The sequence below is a fragment of the Netta rufina genome, assembly GCF_964035555.1.
Source record: "Netta rufina genome assembly, chromosome: 10".
NCBI classification, from domain to species: domain Eukaryota; kingdom Metazoa; phylum Chordata; class Aves; order Anseriformes; family Anatidae; genus Netta; species Netta rufina.
The window spans coordinates 18540190-18564865 of record NC_140133.1 but is presented as its reverse complement, the minus strand read 5'-3'; the positions used below and the strand labels follow the sequence as shown (position 1 = coordinate 18564865).

Here is a 24676-nt window from a genome sequence, read left to right as displayed (position 1 = left end):
AACCAATATTGCTATAAATTTGTGATCTATTTTGATTATCTAATGGAGGAAAAACAACTGTTCTGCGGAATTTCTGTTATTTACAAGTGAGCTGCCTTGTGAAAAAATGTGCTTAAGATGTAATGAGTGATGGGAGGATACATAAGCCAAAAAGCAGGACAGAGAAAAAAACAAACAAACAAACACAAAAATAATAATAAAAAAAAATCAGGCAAGTCTTAAAAATCTTAGATACTGATAAAGACCTGCTGGATAACATTCAGATTGCTTTTTCATCCTGGTAACTACTTTTTCCTTTTTGTTTATCCATTTCACTTAATGATTTTCTGTGTATTGTTACAGACATCTCAACAGTGAGCATGCGCTGGATGATAGAAGTACAGCCCAATGTAGAGTACAAATGCAGGTTGTACAGCAGTTAGAGCTACAGGTAACATAAAATTTATTTTAATATTACCTCAGTATTAATCAAATCCAATTCTCGACAGCGATAAAAAATGAGTTCTGCTTTTCCCACTATGATTGAAAACCAGCTTTCAAAACCTTCTTGTAGTAGTTTTAAAAACCGTCAAAAGAAACTGCAGCTTCATTTCCTCTTTTCTAAACCGTAACTTGAAAAGAAATAGGAAACTTAAACAGGCTGACTGATTGGAAATCCATCAGTACATATCTAATGTTTTTTATACCCACCGGGCGGGGTGGAGGGGGGCGAGGGGAATGCGGTCCCCTTCATTTAGAGATGTTGATCCAGGGGAATTGGTTGATGTTTATTTCAAAATGCTGCATAACCTGGCTTGTTTGGTGGTCTCTCATATACTAACACTCTCCATGTATTTATTATTATTATTATTATTTTGCCATTTGTAGCAAATGAGGTTTTTTAAAGTGCAAAAAGAGGGTAACTGGGAATATATTGAATGCAATGCAAAGATATGACCTGTTTGTGTGACTGCCTTTCCAAATGCTTTTGAGTTCTTTCTGTCTCCCTGCACCTCGCTGCTCTAGCTGGGCTCCTTTGACAGTCTGTCTGCGTGTAGGCAAGAGGTTAGCAAAGAAGGGGAAATTAAAACAATGTTGTACATTATATAGTTACCAGCTATTGAAAAACCTATTTTGTATGCAAGACAGCAGTGTAGAGATATATGGAAAGCCTTGGGCTAAGTACAGAAGATAATTACATTTGGAATTTTACTGAGTTAAGTCATTTATAGCTTCAAATAGTTGGAGAGAAAAATCAGCAAAAACACACTTAAACTTCTTGTTGTTACTTTTCAAGATAAGCATTTTTAAAAAATTCCTTTTATCTTCTTATCTTACAAATTACCCTTTTTTTTCATAGATATTTCCTAAATTTTACTTTCAGGAAGACGCTGGTCATGACACTTTTTCACTATTAGCCAAAGCAATATAAACTATTTTAATACAAGTTTTATAAAAATCAAACTACCAGTCATAAAATATCAGAGTCTCGCAGAAAATGTTATGAGAAATGGTCTGTTATTTTAACAAGTTTCTTGGGAATTAGAAGAAAGAATCTGCAGTCTTCCTGGTAAACTGAGATACGAGATAATCTTTTACCAAGACGCAGTAATAACTCGTGCTGAAGGTAAATCTAGATTATTCAGTTGCCGTCAGCTTGAAAAGCATTAATCCTCCTCTCCTGCAGTTACGGGGCATGTCTGTGCCTGGAACTACAGGATGATGCCCTAGACTTGAGCAGGATACCACCACTGGTTGCTGCCTCTCCACAGGCCTTTGACAATACTTCGGAAAGGTTCATTAGTGCTGCATTACACTAATTGTAACAAGTGACTAATATCCACAGATTCGCACCCATTTAGCGCTGGGAATACGTCTTAGCTTAGAATCCTTGCACGGAAGGTAGCATAAAGTCCCCAAGACAAGAACATAATTACAAAGTGATATGAGGGCTAAGTCAAAAAATTCTGTATGAGTTTTTCTAACAGTCTTGCTAGCACAGTACACAGGATGAACTGGAGGCTTAATTTAGACTGGGGTGTTAATAACAGAGTGAGACCATCCATGCATTAGCCATCAAGAATGGATGGAGGAAGAGGGTTGTCCTGCTTCTGCAATGCACCTGTAACTCCCCCCTTCTCCCTCCAGTTGTCTTGTGGATCTGTCCTCTGATAATCTGCATAACTTTGTACACAGGAGGAGACAGAGGATTTGTCTTCCAGTGCCTACATTATCAGTCTGTGACCTCGTTTTTTCACAGAGGAACATAATGCAATGAAAGCCTAGCCCATTAGCACAGTTTTCAATGACATGGTCTGCAGCACCCAGCGTGTTAGAGCAGGAGCAGCGGGACCAAGACCATTGCCCTAACGCTCCCCCGATGGAGCAGTTGCCAACAGGGGCACAAATCAGCCCTGGGGCCAACTACGTGAGTTCTGTGAGCCAGGTAGGAGAGGGACCCGTAGCTTTTCCCACTTGCCCCATGACTTTCAGCAGTGATGAGAAGCTTTGCCTTCAAGCAGAGCTGTGCAGCGTTGTGTGCTGTTCAGGGACCAACATCATGGCAAGACCCAGCTGCTGCCCTGTCTCATGCTCATACAGCCCTGTCGAGACACAAACCTAACAAATCCGTTATATCTGAGGGATGCACTACAGGTTTTAAATGTGATGGACACAAATGCAAGCCTTTTTTTAAAAAAATATTATTTATTTTACACAGAATAGTTTTGTCAGTATCATGGACAGAGATAAATGCAGTGTTTTTAAAAGGCAGTAGTTTTAAATGAACTTTTTGAAGGAAAAAACAGGTCAGATATGTTTTGTGTTTGATTGTAAATGCCCTTTTGCAGAAGTATCATGAAGCTTAGGTCTCAGCATTTCCATCACAAACATTTAAAATTTCACAGACAAGGTAGAGTTCTTCTCATATTTCACTTTGTTTAAACCATCCTGACATGATCATTTGTTGCCATTATAAATAGTGAGAATTGGGCTGCTGGGTAAAACACAAACACAGGAACACTTCCCTATCCTTAGTGAGATCTTAGCTGGAATATGACATTCATTTTGCAGCACCAGCGTTGAGTGGAAAAACATTTCAGGACAGCAACAAGGCTCTGATATACTTCTTTTAAAAAAAATAAATATATATATGTATATCTCCCAGTAGAACAGGAATCCAGCTGACCATTTTCAGGGGAGCAAAAACACTGCGTGGGCTTGTTTTCCTAAAGGATCCATTGACACTTTTGAAAAACGGATCCTGAAGCTTTCTAGTACACAGCCTTACTAATAAGCACGTAACAGGAGGGAAGGTTACGTTGTCTCTCACACTGCCCACGGCTGGCTTCCTTCTCCTTTGTCCTTGGTCTTTTTCCAAAATCCTGCTGCTGAAGTGATCTCCTCTTCCTGTTGATCTGGCCATGTGGCTCCCGTTGAATGCCCTCACTGGGTTTCCATTTTCACGTTCCTGCTCCTTGCCCCTATTTTCTGTCTGTCTTTCCTCCCGGACAGCTTCTGCACCCTGTGTGCCTAATGCCTTCTCTCTTGCTCCTTGGTCAACAGACTTTGCTGCCTCCTCTCCTTCAGCCCCTTCTGGCCTGTGCTTTCAGTGCCTTCCCTCTTCTGCTTTTCAAGCAGGTGCAGTTTTAGGATTTAGCCTCTCCAGGCCAAGGCATGTGCCTGGTGTCCAAACCTGCAAAGCACTGTACACATACCTTGCCCTGGAAGGGTTTTCTGTGGAAGAAGCACTCTTAGGCACCTAGACCATGGTAAAACTGCACAGAATTCAGCACCATTGGTGGAATTGTAAGAGGAGGAAGCCTCACAAAACGGGGCTTTCCATGAAGAACTAGGTGGCCACCTGAAAATTGTCGCCATCTAGACCTTTCAAAAAGGATACAGGAAAAAGGAACGAGGCTTCAGATGGGACTGTGTTGTCAGAGTCTTCATATGCCCTGTAGGGAGCAGAACTCACGTGTTGACGTAATCTGCAATGAAAACCAAGAACTTGCTGTTCTGATCTGCTCCTCAGTGTTGGATCTTCAACTGATAAGGTCTTGACCCTGAATTTTATCAGGCCCCCTCTGAACACGTAAACATTTCAGGCTGGACAAGCAGCTCTAAGGCCTTGCCACAGGAAGCTTTGACAGACTTACAGCCCCTGTTCTTCTAAAAAGCTCTTCCAGTATTTTCTCCTGTGCCATCAGCCAGCACTGTCATTCAGGGGAGGGCTCTGCACCCAGAGGTAGGGGCACCCTTTCCAGCAGGACTCGGGAGGTCTGTGGGTGCCGGCTGAGCCCCAGGCAAGGACGTGGCTCCCTCTGTGCCCCCTGTCCTGCTCCTTGCTAGTGCCAAGGGAGGGAGCTGCCAGCGTGACTCCAAATTAAAGATGGGTGTATCCATTCGAGTGCAGTTTTCTAGACGAAGTAGCTGCCACAGGAGAGCAGCAGGTGGGGAATAATTCCCTGGTGGGAAATAGTGCCCACCAGGAGCACTGAAGCACAGCTCTTCAGACTGATTCAAGAGTTGCATTAATCAGTTTATTTTGGTTTCATAACAGTCTCTTGCCCAATAACACTGTCAGTAGATCAGGAGCGTTTTCCTGTAAGTCACTGGCAATCCCCCTTTCGGGACCATCTGTGCTCCAGTGAGTGCCACCAGTGAGCACTCGCTCCCATCAGCGGCCCAGCAGCCGTCGTGACTTCTCTTGAATCACCCTGCTGAGCCACGGGGCTGCTGGTGACGTTCTGGTTTGGTATCACTGCTGCTTCCTGACCTAGGGGAAAAACAGTTTAAAGAAATTCTTCAGATTTTTTTACTTCTCTTCAGCGCTTTGAAACTGAGAGACCTCTATTTTTCATAATTTAAACTCCTGCCTGACTGGGTGAGTGTTTGAATTCCTAGACTATGACAAAACACTAGCGTGTGTCTGCCTGAAATGTCGAGAGGATCTTTAATAACGTTCCCCCACCAGAAACTGCATTAAAAGCGTGCTAAGATGATGACTAAAACCAATAAAAGTGAGGACCCTGGCTGTTGGGAGCTCAGTACCGCTCCGTTTCGAGGGGACGCAGAGGAAGCCCCGGCGCAGGGTGTGCCCCGTGCTGCCCGGGTGCCTTTCCCTGCTGGCACTGCGCTGCTGCGAGCAGGAAGTTTTCAGGTGCCTGCATTTTGTTTGTTTGGGCTTAGAGCTTTGGTTTCTGCAGTAGCCTGCAGACCAAAACGTCATGCACGGATGACCCGGTGCCTACTAACTGCTCAGGATGAGAGACCGCCCAACAAAGCTGCACTGACAATAAGATATTTACTGGTTTTTATTTGTTTTGTGTAAAGCACAGCAGCTGAGGGGAGAGACCTCTACTTTCTCTGAAGAGGTCCTCAGAGGACTCTCAGAGGGAGAAGTTTCTACTGCATTGCTATGATAAGAGCCCGTCGCTGCTCTTTTGTGATATCCAGAGCAGATCTGGAGATAGATTGCAGGAGATCTGCTATCAGCTTCAGCTTCTCTCACTTGCCATGGAGGTTTTTGACCAAGAAAAGAAAAGCAGCCTGAAAAGCCCAGCAATTTTGCTTTTGCACTTCCAGAGCGCACAGCGGTGACACCATTTTTCCCTTTATTTAATTCCTGTCTTGGAAACTTGTGTGCCAAATTTTATCCCATCATGACGCCTTTCTGGCACGGTCCGAAACCCCTCGCCTTGTGAAGAGCAAGACAACCTTGACTCTAAGGTTATGAATGGGGATTTATGACCAAGTCTCCTTTTATATACACTTAGCCCAACTCTGCTGCTACAAACAGATGACTGTGATAAGGTGGGCAGGTTGTTTAAAGTTTCACTGGAATGCAAGCACAGTTCTCCTCTTGGCACCAGGAATCTGGCTTGTCTAAAGCACAGCTCAGCTCTGCAAAAATTGTCATCTGTGAGAACCTGATCCAAGTCCTGCTGGAAACAGGAGCATTTATGTTGGGCATGTAGGTTAACACGCCTTTTTCATTAGTGTTATTTCATAATATCATCCTGCTTTTTTTTTCTTTTTTTTTTCTTTTTTTCTTTTTTCTTTTTTTTAATAGCAGCCGGAAAAAGTCCTATTTGCCTATAGAAAATGTTTCCGAAAATAGTGAGATTTAGTGCCTGGCCAGTGCGTTTGAAATGCATTGGGAAGCCATCCTGGCCACAGCTGTGTAGGGTGTGATCCTGAGACACCATCCAGGTGCAGATCTCAAGGAAAAAACCTCAAGAGACTTGAGGAAGTGAGGGACAGCCCTTGACATCCAGCTTGGCCCCAGTTCTGGGCTGTGATGCAGTAGACGACATGGTTAGCTGTCCCACCCTGTGCTCCCTCACTCGTGCACCAAAGGGATTCGGGTTCCCCTCGTGGCCCCACGGGGTTTTTGCCAGCTCTCAAGGACCAGCAGAGCGCCGAGGCCGCCTGTCGTGACTCGCCGCGGAGCCTCGTGTGGTTTAACCACCACCAGCTCCTCGCCTGCTGCGCGGTGCCACAACGCCTGCACGTGACGTGAGAGCTGCAGCCCGCTCGTGCTGCTTGTTTGCTGCTATGGCAGGAGGAAAAGGCATCACGGAGGCACTGCGTAGCTCGCTTTCTGCTGCGCCTCCCGGGCTGGAGCGGGGCTGGTTAATAAACATGATTCACTGTTGTCTTTTAGCTGTCAGGGCTAGAGTGAACCTCTTGGTGCCGGCAGGTCTAGCTCTTCTCACTCAAGGGCTAATGCATTTTGCTTTGGGAAGCACTGACACCCAGCACCAAGCGTTAGCTTTGCCTCGCAAAAAGACCATATACAATTTCCAAACTGCTCAGCAATAAAACTCTTCTGTCTTGCACGTTGGTGCCAACTGTTTAATTAGGAATAAGCAGAGATTGGATTTTATTCCTACAAGTAATAGAGCGTTTTTTTCCCCCCCCTTCAGCTTGCAAAAGATAAAGAGCGCCTGCAAGCCATGATGACACACCTGCATGTGAAGTCAACTGAACCAAAAGCCACCCCTCAGCCCGTAAGTACTGAACTGTGCAGAAAGCAAACAAAACCTCACAACAAACCTCTTTTCCTGTTTCCCACCTGGGCGTGTGATGCGAAGCGTGGCCCGCTGTGTGCAGCCTGTCGCGGCGAGGAGATGCAAAACACCTCCCTCGCTGGGGCTTTGCAGGAGGCACTGCCACAGGGACCCCCTTCTCACCATCCTTCTTCCTTCGGGGGGCCACAGAAACCAGACTCCAAAGCTGTCGTGGGGGGCCTTTCTCTGGCCTGTAAATCTCTTTACATTGGTCCGACTTGCATGAAATCTTAGGAAGTGTTAGGAAGGAGATGTAATTAAATTATATTTAGTGTATTTATTTGGCTTTCTCTCCGACAGACATTTACAGTAGAACAGGCTCTAGTTGCACGTTTCGATGATAAGCAGTTCCTCGGTATCGGGTTTTACACTGTTGAAACTGAGAAGCTAAACCTTTTCCACCCCAGATTGCTCTTCAGAAAAGGGGGGTGCAGGGGAAGCAGCGAGGCAGGAGGGGTTGGTCAGCTGCTTCATAAACTCCACCTTCTTGCACGATACCCAGGGGCTCTGCAGGCCAAGCCAGCTCCTGGGTTACTCCCCCAAAAAAGACAAGTCTACCATCTCCTCCCCTGCCCAAAATGACTCTTCAGCTGTTGTTTTCTCCTAACCTCTTAATACTGAAAATGTTCCTCAGAGCTTCACATGATTATTCAAAGTGGAGAGAGTGCTTTGCTTCTTGATTTTAAGATTTGTAAGATTTAAAGGTACACTGGCTTTATTTGATTTTGCTTTGAGTCATTGTGTGAAAATTAATTGAGCGTTGACAATCTATAGTTAGTACTAGCAATTTTAATCAATATGCAATGATGCAGCATAATGACAAAGTATTGGTTTATCTGTTTTGACTGATTTTTTTTTTCTATAAATAAAGCAAACACACACCCATATATGTGTGATTTATGGTGATCGAAATAAAAAGGAGTCAGACTATTAACCCAGCAAATATGGTAGCCTGCCAAGATGCAGTTGGTAGACAAAATTAATGTCTGAAACAGAACACATTACAGAGATAGAGAACATAAAATCATTAAACACTTCGCGCACCCATTTTTACTAGAAACGGATTTCTCAGTTTCCATGTAGTTGGAAATAAATGGCCGCAGAAGTGCATAGGGAGGCTACTAGATAGAAAATTGCAGGCTATTCGGCAGCGCTGGAGCAGATGTCAAAGTCAACGGGAAATTTCGGTGCCGTCTTGGAGAGAGTTGAGTGGTAGGTATGAACCCTTCCATTTAAGCTGTTGAGATTCCTCAAATTGCTTGATCTGGTGGGTACCGGCTCTCTAGAGTGGAAACTACATACAGTGGCTATAAAAATAGCATTCTCCTACTTCCTCGTATCCATCTCAGCCTGAATGCAAATGCTTCAGCACATTGTTGGCAAAGTATGTAGACCCAACAGAATGGGGAGGAGGTTTGGTTTCTATAGCTCTTACTGGATTAAAAATTAAAACAGTGGAATAATCTGGGAGTCTCAAAGCACTCTGCCTTGAGGCCTTTCATAACAGCGGTGCCCCTCAGGAGGAAGGATTAAAAACTAAAGGGAGGAAATCATAAGAAGGCGAGCAGTGTTTGGCAAGGCAGCTAGTGATCGATGCTCAGCCGCGGAGGGCAGGAAGCTTTGGCGGGTGTTGTAGGCTACGGAGATGCCAGGCGGTGTCGCCATGAAGATTAGTGTTAACAGCTAATAAACAGGGAAAAGCAGCAGAAAAAAAAAAAAAAGTGAACGCAGGGGGAAAAGGGCTGTCTTGATTAGTATTAAAAATGTTTTACATTCTGGAAAATTATAGCTTTGTTGGGGACCTCCTACTAAATTTATTTTTAACTGCTCTATTGAAAATTCTGTACCACTAGTCAACATTATCTCTCAGTTGCTCAGCACAGTGTTTCTTTATTAAAAGAAATAGGCATGAATATTTTTGACTGAAAAATTAATAGCTTTTGAATTCATACACAGCAGGTTTTCTTTTGCAAAGAAGTCCAATATCGCTGCACAGCACTTCTATAACCATTTATTTGGAGTCCAAGTCAAACCTTTGACAGCTAGAGCAGTGTTACAAGCCAACATAAAGAACTCCAAGATGTAAACCAACAATAGGCAGTCTGTGTGAGGTTTGCCATTGTCAAATACATAGATTGTTTGGATTAGTTTATGTAAATGTACTGTTGTATTACCCTTTGGAAAAAAAAAGATCACATTTGTGTATGAAAAGTGGTTTCGTTCACAGGCAGCATTATAAATTCCTTATCCTTTAACTTACATGTTAGAAGTAAAAATTGGTGCCTGACAGGCCTATATTGTGTGGCACTCTGTTGTTGGATTGAAACTGCCTTCTTTTCATTTATTGAAATATAGAAAAATTTATTATAGATACCATCTGATAAATCAGAAATTATTAAAATATGTATAGGTGAAGCATTTGAAAATTAATTATAAAATGTAGAAGTATAGTGTTTTGCATAAATTGTGCTTTCGTTGTGAAAAAAATACACAGGCACTGCTCAGACTCTGCTAGACCCTAGTCCTTTTAACTCAGTGGGATAGGACTTTGGTAAAAAGATCTGATGACCATTATTGCAGTGCAAAGTATTCTTTACATCCAGTAATTAATTTTTTTTTGCCAACATAACTAATGCAAGGTGTATGTTAGAATTAATATATTACGGTACATCGGCGCTTATAAAGGAACGAGTGGCTGCGAATCCAAACGTAGCAGTGAATTGGGATTTAAAATTACAGCCTTTTCATGGCTGAGGAAATGTTTTTATTCTGCTCAAAGGATCATAATGCTTATTTATAAACCGTGTGGTGCTGGCAGGTAGAAGCAGTGATTGAGCTCATCTGGTTTAACCAGGAGCCCAGTGTAACCCACACTGACCATCGGCCCTGCCTTTCCCCCTTGGGCTTCAGGTGGTTGTGGACTGGTTGGATCCCAGGCAGCTTCGTGGTGCTTCTCCAGCAATTCACAACTCACCCAGGGTTGGTGAACGGCTGTTTCTCCAGCCTGGTTGTGTCCATCACAACTTCAGGTTCCTTAGCTCCTTGCACTAATTTTCACCCTCGCAGTGGAAGGGCCCATGCGTTTCCCTACCCCAGTCCACCAAAACTGCTCGAGAAAACCCTTCAGCTTGCTGCCAACATCTTGTGTAGTGGAAAGGGCAGCTCTTGTGTTCCTGTGGGGGTTTGGGGGCAGCCAGGAGGATGGCTGAGGGCAGGCTGGGGAAGGAGAGCAGTTGGGGTGAGGGCAGCGTGGGTGCCTGCTTGGTGATGACAGGGTCCAGCGGTGCAACAGCTTCCAAGTAAATGGCAGCAGCTCTCAGCTGGCACTCGGAACACGTGAAGTTGTTCCTATTACTGCTGCGTGTGGTGTTTTGGTGAGAATAAAGGACTGGCTGAAGTGAGAACAAAGCTGGGAAGCAATACGCTGTGACATCTTTCTAAGGTAAAAATTTTTTTCAAGGCAGAAAAAGAAAAGCCAGAACAGCGATTGCTCAGGAATTATCATTCTGGTTTTGCAATTAAGATAGCTTCCCCTACATGCTATTTTCATTCGTGGTAGTGATCAGCATGGTAGGTTAAAATGGAAATGTGATTTTTTTGGAGGATTAACTAACACTGAAGTTCATAGGAAGCAAGGGAAAAGGAAAAAGCATCAACCAACAAGTAATTCTGCATACTAGGTGCTATATCCATCTTGTAAAAATAGACAGAAAACTTTAAGAGAAACTTTTGGCACTTTAAATAAAACACACTGTTAGATATCCCCTATTTAATGTATTTTTTTTAACCTAACCATAGCAATTACGATTGTTTTGAAATACTGTTTTTAGCAACTGTAATAACAAAGCATTAAAAAAAATAGTCTTTTAACTGTTGAGGTAATGACTGAGCATTTTAGCTGCTGTAGCCGTACTTTATAGTTTGAAAAAATAATGATACACAGCAATAAAGAGAGATTCTCAAGCACAACAAAAGCTGTTTTTATATACTGGTTTTCATTAAGTCTCACTCCTCAGCTTCAGTTTCCTTAGTGTTCCTGCCAATAACAACACCTGCTAAGTGATTGCTGCCTGCCAGGCTCGCATCTAACGCGCTGATGTGTCCAGGCTGAAACGGGAGAGGAAGACACGGCATTTAACTAAGTTTCAGGCCCAGCGTCAGCTTTCTCTCCCACCCTCGGTGTGAAGAAAAGCACTCTCTGCTCTGGAGTGGTTTAGGGTCCAGCAGCTCGGCTCAGATAAATCCCCAGCCCCGGCTGTGACCAAGACAGCAGCAGCAATAGCAGAGGAATCACTGCCCTGCAGCAGTGGGTATGGCCCCTCTGGGTTGTTTATACATGTGTATTTCTTTTTTTTTTTCTTTCTTTTAAAAGTGTTTCAGATCGGGTTTTTTATTGCAGCCACTATTGTCATGTAAAATGTTTACACAAAAAGAACTCAGGCTGAGCCCTAATGGGAGAGCCACTTACTGGAAATCTGGTTTACAGGGCGAAGGAGAGGGTTACCTCTCTGCCTTGTTTATATCTAAGGAAAAAAAAAAAAAAATGACTCAGTCTTCACCTTTAATAGGAAGACATGACTATTTCTTGAAAGGGAAGGTTAATAATAAAATCCTAAGCAGGATATTGAACACTGAAACAATTACAGCATTTATGATTGTTGAGTTAAAGCAGTATGAGGTGCTGGTCTTAAAAACCAAAACTGAACAAAGCAACCAACACCTTTCAGAGGCTGAATTTACAGAATTTTAGGGCATAAACCGGTTGTGGGGTTTGGTGGTGTTTTTTTTTTCTTTCTTTTTTTTTTTTTTCTGTTGTTTGTTGTTTTTTTTTTTTTTTTTTTTCTCTTGTTTTCTTTTAAGGCTGGAGGAAATCCTCCCTCCCCCCATCCCCAGTGCAAACACTACAGAAACATTTAACTCTTTGGTGTGAGGGCTGTACGTTGCCTGACATGCTTGTGCCTTACTGCAGGACAAAAATTCTCCCTCATTCAAGTGCAAACTTGGTGACCCGTGTTCTCTCCCCTCTGACAGAAACGGTTCCTCGTCCAAAAATTACAGTATGTGGGAAACAGGCTGTGTACAGCATACCAGTGTGAACAACTTCGCTAATCATAGTAACTTGTTTTTAAATAGAAAATGCAAACAGTGAGCAACCGTGTCGAGTTTCCATCAGGAAAAGAAACCCTCCCAGCCCCGTCCCTTCCTGAGCTTTGCCCCGAATAATCGTCCTCGGCCGCGCGGGGCACGGGCGTTAGCGCATTTCTAATTGGGCACAATATTAAGATTTAATAGTTTACGATCCCGATGAATATTTCAAGATTGCAACAAAACCAACACCATTCATAATTTGTTGTTCTGCTCTAATTCACCACCCAGTTTGCAGTCCTCGCGTTACAGACCCCACAAAGAAAGCGTCTGGGAGCAGCCCTCTTCCCCCTTGCCCTGCTCCGGGTGTCGGTAATGTCCCCTGCAGGGATCGGTCCCCTGCCAGAAGAGGAGAGAGCGGTGAAAAAAATGCAAGGCAGGAGGAGGAAGAACTTCGCTAGCAATTGACAAGGTCGTCTTTCATTAACTTGTTGGTTCAGGCTCACAAACGGTCGGCGGAGGTGAAACGCGGCATACTCGCAGCATTCCAGCTTTTTGTTCTTTCTTTCCTCGCAGACTGCAGTCATGTTTAATTTGGAAACTGGGCTCCTTTGGCAAATTAGCAATTAGAACAATTTTGTGGGAATATGTATATGTGTCATTAGTTTTCCTGCAAATTAATAGCGAGAGCAGAGGTCAGGCAGAAATTTTCCACTTGACTGCAGCTCCTCTGTTGAGATTTGGCACTTTGTTTTGGAACGGCCACAGCTGCTCAAAGCCACAGTCTTCCTTTAGGAACTGTCTTTTAATTAGTTTACCTCATAGCCATTATTACAAATATTACTGCCTCCCCTCCTTGAAATAAAATTACTGTTTCTACAAAATATTCCAGTGACATCTTGCACCACTGCACATTGATGGTGGGGTCACTCGAATGCAGCGTTTAATCATTAGATCACCTCCATAAGCATCTCCTAATTAGAGTCCTTACAATACAATTTTATCTGGTAATTAGCTGAGATTGGCTGCTTCCTCTGTAGCTTATTAGTGGCAGCCCAGCAGTGGGTGTGAATCACAGTGTCATTTGTCAAGCCTGTTAAAGCCCCCCCCTTTGCTCGTCCTCTCCTGTGTTTATTTCTACTTGCTACCTATGCTGAAAAGCCTGAAGAAATTTAACTCGATTCACATTCTGGAAGCAGGGAACGCTGACCTTTGGGGATCCTTTCTCGCTGCTCCCTAGTAGAAACAGATTAAATGTTAAGTTTTTAAACACTAAAAAAGGAAGCAAACTCTTTTGAAATGGGGTAGCGAGAGCCGTAATGATGAAGCACGAGCAGTGATCTTTCCAACAGGAGGGCCCGGCTGCCAAGCCTCCGCTAGAGATGGGCACTTAAAATTGATGCAGATTTGCTCGCAGTTATTGGACTGTTAAAATGTCCATTTAGAAACTGAGATAAAATACAGTAGATTTAATTTCATGGTGAGACCTGTCAGTTGTACTATTATTATCGTCACCGGTCCTTTTATCATATGTAATAGATGGATAGATGGATAACAGGGAGACATTACCGGGTGTGTATCCCTAATCAGTGTCCTTAAATCACGCCAGTCAACAAGCGGAGGTGGCTCTCGGCACCGCCGGGCTCCCAGCCCGCGTCTTCTCCCGCAGCTTGCACTTAGCTGCTCCCGCCGGGGCGGGATTCGCTGGGAAATCAATACCTGTGTTTTACTGCCTCTCGTCATCTCCTCGCTGGGGTCTTGCTCTCCGGCATTGCCACGAACCATTAAATATTTCCCCTGTGAGGAGAGCCCCGGTTTGCAGGCACCGGCACAAAGGGATGGGTGGCAGGTAGCTGTGCTGCCAGGGTGTGGGGTCGTGCAGCACTTTGCAGCACCAGGCTTTTATGGCTGGGCTTCCAGTCTTTTTTTTTCCAGTTTTTGTGGCTGTGCTTCGCAGTCAGGACAGAAAAGCAGGCACCCTTATCTGTCATTCAGCTGGGCCCTTCCTGTGGGCCACTGGCTTTTTGTCTTGGTGTCGCTTCTGTGACACCGGAACCTTTTATTTTCCACTACCTTTGTTTCGGATAAATCCTGTTATTTCGATAAAGAACCCCTATTTGTGGCTGTTAACTCATATGAGGGATGCTAATAGGAGTTTTCTTATCTGGTTATTTTCACGCGAGGAAAATGAATACAGTGCCTTATGGATAAACTGGAGATGTTTGGGGGCGTGTCTGACCTGGGCGCCTCGCCTTCATCTGAAAAGGTTTAATGTCCAGCCAAAAAGAATTCTAATCATGAACAAAAGTTATAAAATTCCGGCCCTGGTAAATTCAGTAGGAATTTTGCTACTCACTTAGGTGGGGTCCGTATTTCACCAATACTATTTGCAAAAGTGCCTAAAGGAAGGAAATGTGGAAGTAGTTCAGAGAGCCCTTTTCTCGGTCATCCTTTCTGATACTGTGGGTAAGAGATGGGGTGTTCGTTGAAAATGCTCCAGCAGGAGCGACCTATTGTAAGGGAGCATCGTGTTTCTGAGGGCACTGCTTCAAATACTGTCTGGGGCCAGGGTTTGTGCAGGTAACGCCGTTGCCTTCCGTCAGGGGAGACAGGCGAGTGGTGCCACTTGTGCTGGGCTGAGTGGCTGCAGTATTTCATGCAGTGTGATTAATTAAATTATTCCAGATTTAACCTACTCGGGGCTTTGCTTTTAAAATGGATGAACGGGAGCGAGAAAAAAAAAAGAAAAGAAAAAGCCCAGATGCTGAAGAGAGAGATTGCGTTTCTCCCTACCACGTCCTTAGGAAAGTCTTGCCTTTTATTCTAAGCCCGATGCCTTCAATGAAATATCCAAGAAGATTGATTAGAAGCCATGCATAATGATAGCATGGAAATAAGAGACGTGTGGGCTTTAGATTGTGAAACAATGGAACTAAAATAAAATATTAAAATGATTACGTACTCGGTGAGATCTTGTTTTAAGGTTTAGATAAAAATCCACAATTTGTAGTTCTGGCAGCAGGCTACATCATTCTTTTTTTTTTTTTTTTTTTAATCAATCTGGAAATTTATATATTCATTTCTTTACTGGTTCCTAATGGAGGTGTTGCAACAGCACTTAGAGCTGAAGCAAGCACTCGAGCTGTGTTGTCTGCTTCTAACTGAGGGAAGTGCCATTACCGAGAATTTTCTCCACCATCCTTAATTAGCCAGAAGCGCCGTTTGTAACGCAGTCCTCGTCCTCTCCTTCCCTCTGCAGCTGAATCTGGTATCAAGCGTCACGCTTTCCAAGACGGCGTCCGAGGCTTCTCCACAGAGCTTACCTCATACTCCCACCACCCCGACTGCACCCATCACTCCCGTCACGCAGGGACCGTCGGTCATCACTACCACGAGCATGCACAACGTCGGACCCATCCGGAGGCGGTACTCGGATAAATACAACGTCCCCATTTCTTCAGGTAAAGGGGGTACTGGTGGCACAGGCCCTTGTGGCCCACGTGGCTTTCTGTCGCCTGCAGCCCGGCGTTGGCAGGCTGTGATGATAACAGAACAACTGCTCTTATTCAGCAGATATTGCCCAGAACCAAGAATTTTATAAGAACGCCGAAGTTAGACCACCATTCACGTATGCATCTTTAATTAGACAGGTAAGCAGAGCCAAACACACGCGTTCGGATTAGAAAAAAAGTCTCCCTATATGTGCACATTCTGGATTAAATAGATTTTCAAACCTTTGGTATGTAAGCATGCTCAAATGCTCAAACCTTTACTATAAGGGTTTTTAGAACTGCAATATATAACATAATTGCTTTTGATTAAGTATTACAATACGATGTGATTATTAGGAAATTCATTTCACACAACAGTGAAAATGAGCCTGTTTAAAGATGGCAAGTCAATTATCACAAGCTACAGTAATCTCTGATCCCTAGAATTAATCTGAGCTCTAAATAATTACTGAGCTTTAATCAGCTAGTGAAATGTTTTGCATTTCTCTTTGATTCTGCTTTATGAATGACTAATAAATTAATATTTCTGTAAGGAAACAGAAATAAAACTCAAAACAATTAGATAATTCCATTTTGAATTTTGCCATTGAACTGTTAAATACAGCCATTAATCTTAGTTTGTATTGTGAAAACCTTCCTTTGGATTTTTGCTCCAAATCTCTTCTCTTTTCCTTGCTTCTCTTCCTTTCCTTCTTGTGTTTGTTCAAGTGAAACTCTGAATGTATTTTGAACTGGTTTGTTCATAACTGATCTTGCAATTGATTTGCTTCACAAGGCCATCCTCGAATCTCCAGAAAAACAGCTAACACTAAATGAAATCTACAACTGGTTCACGCGAATGTTTGCTTACTTCAGACGCAACGCGGCGACGTGGAAGGTAAGCATTATCCCGTGTCTGCCTCTTGCCTTTGATATCTGACATGTACTGAATAGACGTTGCTGATGACATAACAAATTGTAACGACATGTGGACATGAAAATTTAGATCGGCAGTTTTGACACACACTAGGTGCCTTATCTGCAGGAAGAATTTGATATTTGGCAGAAAAATTCTTCTGCCTTTGAAAACCACTAATTGAATCCCCATTATTGGCTTTTATGTTCTGCGATTATGCCACGAGTTCCTCTGTGTGGTTGCTGCTAGCAGTGAAACTCAAGCCCTTCAGCTGGAACATATTAAAAAAAGAAAAAAAGAGGTAACGTTATTGTGTCAGTGGAAGATATGCTGTTTGTCTTTTTAGTTATGCAGACTGTAATCACAACTACTTTTTTTTTTTCCTAGGATCTATAGATAAGTGGATTTCTTTCCTCTATCAATTGACTCTGAGCTACATATGCAGATCTGTTATAAACTTCCTTTTTTTTTTAGTCACACAGCAGAAGCTTATCGAACATAATATGCAAGAAGCAAGCCCCACCATAAGAAATCTGTTTAACAGAACTAAAACTTGATATTTGGCACTTCAATTTCCTACTGTAACCATCTCTGATACTGTCAGATAAGGGGTCTGAGGAGCTAATTTTATTTTCTGTTTTGGAGGCCACTCTTTCCCTTCTACATAACATTATAATAGCCACACTGGCTTCTAAAGCTGGTATAATTACTAATGAATGAATCAAATAATAGGATCTTGCGTTGCAGTAAAAATTGCATCCTAGTACTTTGAGCTTCTCTTAATCTAGGCAACTCCGTTTGTTCTCTAACAACTTCAAATGACCAGGTAGGATGAATATGTCCCATACCTGCTGTTTCATTAGCTCTTCATATTTTTCCTGTCTCAGCCTGCATTTAGATTAATTCCATCAAAGGATGGAGCTAAAAATGGTCCTTGGAAGTTAGTTTAGTTTTAGTAGCACATTATGCTTTTAATTCAGATCCCAGGGCAATTTTGTACGTTTTCAACCGTGGTCCGTAACCTCTTAGATTCAGGAAAAGTCTATGTGATTGCTGCTTTGATTCTTCGACTTCAGTTGGAAAACATGAGCAGTGTTTCACTTTGCAGCCTCCTTACTATCCAGAAAGGAAATTAACTTTCCTTGATTTAAGATCCATTTAGACCTGCCTGTCTTTTGCCGCTGGAGTGGTTCCAGTAGGCCTTTTCAGCAGCTGCAGGTGTGGGTCTAAAGCAAAAATCCTATATAGTTCCAGCAGCAAAAGGAAGGGAAGTGGAGAAGGGAGTGGAAGAAGGCAGCCTTGGCTGTATGTCCTGCGAGGCTAGTTTCAGGAATTAGCTTGTGCATCACTTAAAATTGAGTCCCAGGAGCCACGTGCAATTGCAGTGTGCTTACAGAGGAAGAGAGAGGCAGGGCTGGCAACCCCCGGGCTTGCAGAAGAGCAGTGTGTCCCAGCAGGTCCATTCTCTCCATCCCCTCACAGACACCTCCACCTAGTCCTGCTCCACTACCTGGGAAGAAAAGCTTCACCTCACGTTCCAGAATTGGTGTCCACTTAAGTCATGCAGGTTTTGTGCTGCTCAGGTTTGTGCCAGCCTTCAGGAACAGCAGGGATGGAAATGCAGCTCTGCGTTGGCATGATGGGAAGCCCATGGGGCACAGTGCAGGCGTAAGGGTCTAATTGCAGAATCCAAATCATTTGAATATATATGTGCTGATTTGTGCTCACCTTCAGCTAATGCTTAGGGGGCATTTTAGTCAGTGTTCCCCAAGTTTAGGCTCAGGGTTTGGTTTGGGCAAGTTTCCTTGAGACTTGTTTCAAAAAAACAGAGGAGTGCAGGAATAAAGACTTTTAAAAAATGAACCTCTTCCCCAAAATGCTGTACCACAGAGCACGAGCAGCTATTAAAATAACAAACCCTTTCATTTTCTATATTCAAGCATGTTAAGGGTAATTTTTCTGCAAAAGTGGCTTGCATACAAATATTTTTAACAAGGTAAATATATAATCTTACAATAATAGCTCCTAATTTTTCTGTTAAGCTGATTGCTAAGGGAGCACTGTGAACTGGTTCTGACAGGTCAGAGGCAATGTCTGTTTGCCTTTATTTTTTGGAGTAATTTGCTGGCACTGAATTGCAGCCATGAGGCACGGGCTGCAGGTGTGGCTCTGAAACGTGAGGTGTTGTTCGAATAAAACTGTTAGATAGCAAGTATCCAGAGGCAGTGAAAATAAAGCATTTTTTTCTGTGATGAATTCCTTAAATAAGTGATCATATTGAAAACAGAAAGCGAGGGCAGCTCTTTACGGACATGCTGCAAATAATCCAACTTGTCTGCCTCAAAATCTTCAGCAAGAGCCTGATCCAACAGCCCCAGCCCTCAATGTCAAGTTGTGCATTGACTTCAAGAGAGCAAGAACAGACTGGAAAGTATTTCTCCAGCATTAAATACATGTAAAGAACACAAATATTTCTGCTCAGCTGTGTATTTAGAGACTGTTTACAAACTCTGAGGACTCACTTCACTGAACTTTGCTGTATGCGTTTGATCAACTGCTGTATTAACTAGGAGATCAGCTTTCACTGTGGGAAATAGCATTATTATTCTTACATTTTGCTCCAGACTTGACAGCGTTCCCATTTTCACAGGAAACTGCCTGAGTTACCCAGATGTGGGCCGGCAGCCCTGTGTCAGGTTGCACTCGCGCGGACCTCGGCACCCACCAGCGGCTGCTGAGCTCGCTGGTTTTAGCCCGGGAGGCGTGGGGCGTTGGCATTTCTCCTCCACCTCAAAATCAGGGCTTTTGCCGAAATTTTCTAAACCAGTCAGAACTCAGAGAGGTAGAGGAAAAAGAAAATTAAAAAAAAAAAAAAAAAAAGAAAGAAGAAGAGGAGAATAAAGGAAGGAATGAAGTAAGGAGAATAAAGGAAGGGCAGAAAGAAGCAGCCCTGGTGGCCAGGTTGACTTCCAGCTAGATTTCAGCCTCCCCCTGCCGTGTTGAGAGGAAAAGCATATCCAAGGTTGGTTCCACCAGTTCCCCAGTGGAGCCCTGTGGAAGAGCTGAAGCACATGGAGCGTGCCATGGAGCAGGGTCAGGCCCTGTGTCCGCAGGATCAGGCACTTAGAGCCAGAGGAGACCCATTTCCACCCAAGTACCTGCTGAGAGCAGGCAGAAACCTCCCCTGAAGCAGGGACAGGAGGGTTGGGACTGCTAGTGATTGCAGGGACGTGGAGAAGTAGCAAAAGAGTCTTTGCCTTTCCCCACAAGCACACACACCACTGCCTCTTAATTTACATGACAAATGCGCTGTGCGTACCCTTTGTTTGCACAGTGATTTAGACATTCATGATTAGAGCTCCCTTTCACCATCCAGACCCGATGTTCATTAAAAAAAAAAAAAAAAAAAAAGATGACGACGACGGGAGGGAAAAAAATTGTGGTCTCTTGGTTGCCTAGACCCAGGCCATGTGTTTGGCTGGCACTGTGCCTGCTAACGAGTCAACCAGATTGACTAAATCAATGGTGCCAGTGATGATGGATGGAGTTTGTTCGCCTGCATATTTTCAGCAAATGGCTTCTTCTGCTCTCCCTGTTTACCAGGCCCCCTTTCAGCTCCACGCACGAACCGGGGTGCTTGGTAGCGGGGCTGTTTGCTGAGAAACCCCATAAAGCGGGCATGGGGCATGGCACCCCACGTGAGGAATAACGAGGCCCTCGGCACCATTTCGGAGGGAGCAGAGACAGAAAACCAGAGCCTGCCGTGCTGCAGCGAGGTGCCTCATCACGGCCAGCTTCGGGCACGGTCCCAGCACGTCACAGGGGCCGAGCGGGCTCGTCTGCCCCGCAGAGCACACCCGAGCCCCCGCCGCCGGCGCCTGGGAGCACCAGGGGCGCGGGTCCCTGGGGGTGATGAGCTGTGGGGATATTAGCACTTTGTTTCGGAGAGCCCTCCTCGTGTTTTCACTTGGCAGAGGCTCAGATCAGTCAGCGCAGCAGCCTGCCAGGAACGGGAGCCAACTTCCATATAAGCGCATGCCGCGGAGGCAGGAGCCGGTGCCGTGCCGGCCGGCGGGGTGCTGCCGAGCCCCGGTCCCCGGCGCTGGTGTGCAGGGAGGTTCAGCACCTGATTCGCATTAGCCCGGCTGTGGGAAACCGCGGAAGCACCAGCTCCAGTGCCTCCCTGCTCACTCGAGCCGCCCGTGCTTACATTAAATCCTTTCTGTTCTTCCCAACTGCTTTCTTTTTTTTCCAGGAGAGGAAAACTGCTTCTCTTTGCAGAGCGCCTGTATTTGTTTTGAAAATGTCAATGCCATGTTCCTCTTGGGTTGTGTATGAAATGTGCCGTATTATACAACATGCATGTTTAAACTGATGGCTGTGCTCATTCGCGTTGCGGATAAATGATAACAATAACTTGATTTTCTAACCTTGGGTTTAAACTTTTGTATTTATTTTATCTTTGCAAAATAAGATGTAAAGAGCTGGGTGTGGGGAGGGGAAGGGGGTTAACATTGCAAAATGAGGACTGTCAAGCTGACTGTGCTGCTGTTCTTGGACAATGATGAGCATTTTCTCATAGAAAGTTTTTGAATGTTTTCTCTTTTATACTTGCTGCAGAATGCAGTGCGTCATAATCTTAGTCTTCACAAGTGTTTTGTGCGAGTAGAAAACGTTAAAGGGGCAGTATGGACAGTGGATGAACTAGAGTTCCAAAAACGAAGGCCACAAAAGATCAGTGGGTATGTCCACCATGTTTGAACTTCTTAGCCTAGCTTGGATCATGCTTACAGTTTAACGTAGAGGCTTTTGGCTGCTAGCTGGTGTTAGACCAACCACAGGTGGTTTCGCATTGTTTCAGTTAAGGGAAACCAAGACCAACATCTCATCACTACTGTTTGTATGCCCACCAGTACCCTGACCCTGCTTGCTTGGTGTTTGTTGCATCACATGCTAGTAGCTTGTAGGTGGCAATGCATATTAACCCTCACAAACCATTTGCTTATGCTTATTGCATTTTATTTTCTTTTTCCTTTTCCCTGTATTTGATGTCTGTTCTGTCCCCGATCCCGTGTCCCTTTGTTTCCACTTCATCTCCTTTGCTGCTGCTCTTGTCCCAGGGTGCCATTCGCACCAACCTCTCACTGCATAAGTGCTTTATCAGAGTAGAGGATGAGTTTGGGTCCTTTTGGACTGTTGATGATGAAGAGTTTAAACGTGGCCGTCATATTCAACGAGGCCGTCCTCGAAAATACTGCCCTGATGAAAACTTTGGCGAGCTTGTTGCACAGTAAGAGCTTTTACTTGCTTTAATTTTTTTTTTCTGCTGTTGCTTTGCTTTGCATGATTTACCCATCTCATGTAGACTTGCATTTCACGAAATAGTGACATCACCTTTGCTGCTAAAGAAACTAAAGTTTTGGTTGTTATATGTCTATTTTGTGTGTCCTACTCTGATAATCCAAATGCCTATAATAATAACTCTACTGTGACATGTTTGTTAGAGCATTTGTTTATAGTGCAACGTAGGCTAAAATAGTTATCCACGCTAGTGCAGAAAAGCTGCTGTAGATCTGTCAAGAAGACATATATGCAAGGAAAGGCTTCAGAGAAGTTTTAATCTGATATATTCCTTTGCTTTCAATTGTATGCCTTGGTTTGCAACTCTTAATCAGAAATATGGTTAGATGCTTTTAAGACAGAAACACTGAATTAACTGAAAAAAAAAAGTAATTTGAAAGTGCAGTGAGACCAGCTGTAAAGATTATAAACAACAGGGCATCCTGTGTCTACAACAACCACGCACAAATATTCCTGTGGTTCCCAAAGCAATTTTCTTTGACCTTTTCTCGAAGGCCATCTCTCCAGGACAACTGATCCTTGTCGGTCCCTGTGGGACAGGCTCAGTTAAGACTCTTCACACCATGATTTATTCCCACATGAAAAAAAAAAAAAAAAGCTCATCTAGTTTGTATTTGATGATTTTTCTTTTCCTCCAGTGGGGACCTGTGATTTGTTGATGCCCAATAAAGAGAGAGTGGATGAGCTTTGCATATATTTTCCTCAAATCCGTCCCCGTATGTAAACTTTAAGATGTAAACTAATGGGTGATGGCATGGGCAGTCCCCAGTCAGGGCCACCTGCCCTTTCCCTGGGAGGAAATAATATGGCTCAAGACCTCTCTCATGGTCCTGCTGCTCAGTTGCGAGCAATTCTGCTGCCAGCAGCTTCGAGAATAATTTGCCTTATGCAGTATTTAAAATATCCCGTGATGCTTTTGATCATAGCCTCCTTACGATGGACCTTTACATGGTAACTGGCTCCTAGACACGACGAATATTGGAAAATTTCTCCTGAACACAGCTAAAATGAGCAGAGATGCCAAGATGTGCTACTAACGCAGGGTAGTAGAACACATGGCGAGGTAACGTCAAGAGATAATGATATTTCTTACTAAGTAAAGACAAATATGATAACCATAGAAAAAAAAAAAAAGCAACTCAGATTTAAAGAAAAAGAGAAACAAAAGAGAATTTGTGTGGAAAAACAATCTGAGCTCTAGTTTTCTGGTGTGGGAGGAAGCATTACATGCTTGACGCGCTCGTGCAGGGGTTGGTTGCATTTAACTCTCTTTTTTATGTTTTTCTTATGCAGTAACCCTTCTCTTATTAAAAACATACAGACCAGCCACACCTACTGCACACCTCTCAATGCTGCTTTACAGGTAAGATTAATAACTGTAGCAAATATGCAACAGAGGCGTGTGTCTTCCCCACTCATTTCAAAATATATTAGCCTTGCTCTAATTAGATATTAAATTTTAATTCCGTTAAACTTTTTTCTTAAGTGCATAAAGCATCATAGTCCCTGGAGGCAAACACATATCAGGCTGCTTCAGCATTAGCTAGATGCTTAGCATTTTGAATATTGTGGCAAAAAAATTAAAAGTTCACTTATTAATATTTATCAGCAGTATCATAATTTCCATCCTCTTATTTCAGAATTTCACTTGAGGCAAAAATACCACAAGTGTAATTACTCTAGCACAGCTATTAATGTGCTGAATGATAGGATACTGCGCCACGTGACCTTCTATTGTTCATGGTTTTAAAGAGAAAGCAGATCATTTTTCCCCCTTTTCTTTTAAGGGCTATTTTTGCATATCTTCCCATTGTTGTTGAAAAACAAACGTCGCAATTCCTATGGAAAAAAAATGGGAATTTTTATTGGTTTAAACTCCTGTAACTGTAAGACAAAAATTCTGTTTTTTCACAACATAGAAACACACAAAGTGTTGGTGCACAATTAATAACTTGCAGCGCAGAAGTGTGCACTTCTCCAGACGTTTTTCATGTGCTGCACATCAGGTTCACGTTTTTTTCCATCCCTACAAATTCCTGAATCTATCTCAGAAACATCAGGTGAAGTCAGCGTTCACTAAACGAACCAAAGACGCAAATGCATTACTGTGCCCTGGATTTGCAGGGTGGTTTTTGTTTGTTGAGTGTTTTGTGCTTGGGTCCAAGCCTGTGCCCTACCATGCAAATTCAGCCTGAGGCAGCACCTCACGTGGTTGCACCCCAGTCATTTGTTGCGGGTTGCTTCTCCAGAAGCTCACCTATGGCCGTGGATGTTTGCTGGGCAACCGCATTTTGTGGAAGGTTTACCAGACTTCTCTTTTCTCAGCCAAGAAGCAGATTATTAGGAGAAAAGTGATGTTCTGCATTTCTCCTAATTATTTGAGTTTATGCAGTAACTTCTGAAAAGCAAATGAAAGCATGTTTAAATGAAGCAACTGTAAATACCATTCATTAGTAACTTATTTTCCCTTGAGTCTTGTGAAGTGTGATTTTTAAAGACTGCTTTGTCTCTTGAATAGTATTAAGATTACAAGCACATTTTACATTCATGAGGCTGAAAGGCAAAAATGAAATGATCCTGCATTTCTTCACATTGTTAACTATGTGACTAATTTCAATTAATATGCTTATCATACGGAACTGTTCGTGTTTTATTTCTGAAACACGTGTCGTTGTCGTCATCTCCATCCATTCTTGCCTTTTGTGATAACCTCCAAACCGCTTCCCTTCCCCACTTGCCCTGGCAGTGGCACATGCCCGTGGCCTCACGTT

General features: G+C 43.5%; 1 protein-coding gene across 1 annotated transcript in view; it reads left to right on the top strand.

Annotated features, from left to right (window-relative positions):
- FOXP1 (forkhead box P1) overlaps window positions 1-24676 on the top strand; it is a 320759-nt gene that overhangs the window by 284636 nt on the left and 11447 nt on the right. Inside the window, exons 10-16 of the mRNA XM_084292461.1 lie at window positions 343-430; window positions 6909-6992; window positions 15397-15598; window positions 15711-15787; window positions 16425-16526; window positions 21165-21286; window positions 23199-23268. Of these exons, the coding sequence (XP_084148587.1) occupies window positions 343-430; window positions 6909-6992; window positions 15397-15598; window positions 15711-15787; window positions 16425-16526; window positions 21165-21286; window positions 23199-23268 (745 nt within the window). The remainder of the gene's footprint in view (window positions 1-342; window positions 431-6908; window positions 6993-15396; window positions 15599-15710; window positions 15788-16424; window positions 16527-21164; window positions 21287-23198; window positions 23269-24676) is intronic.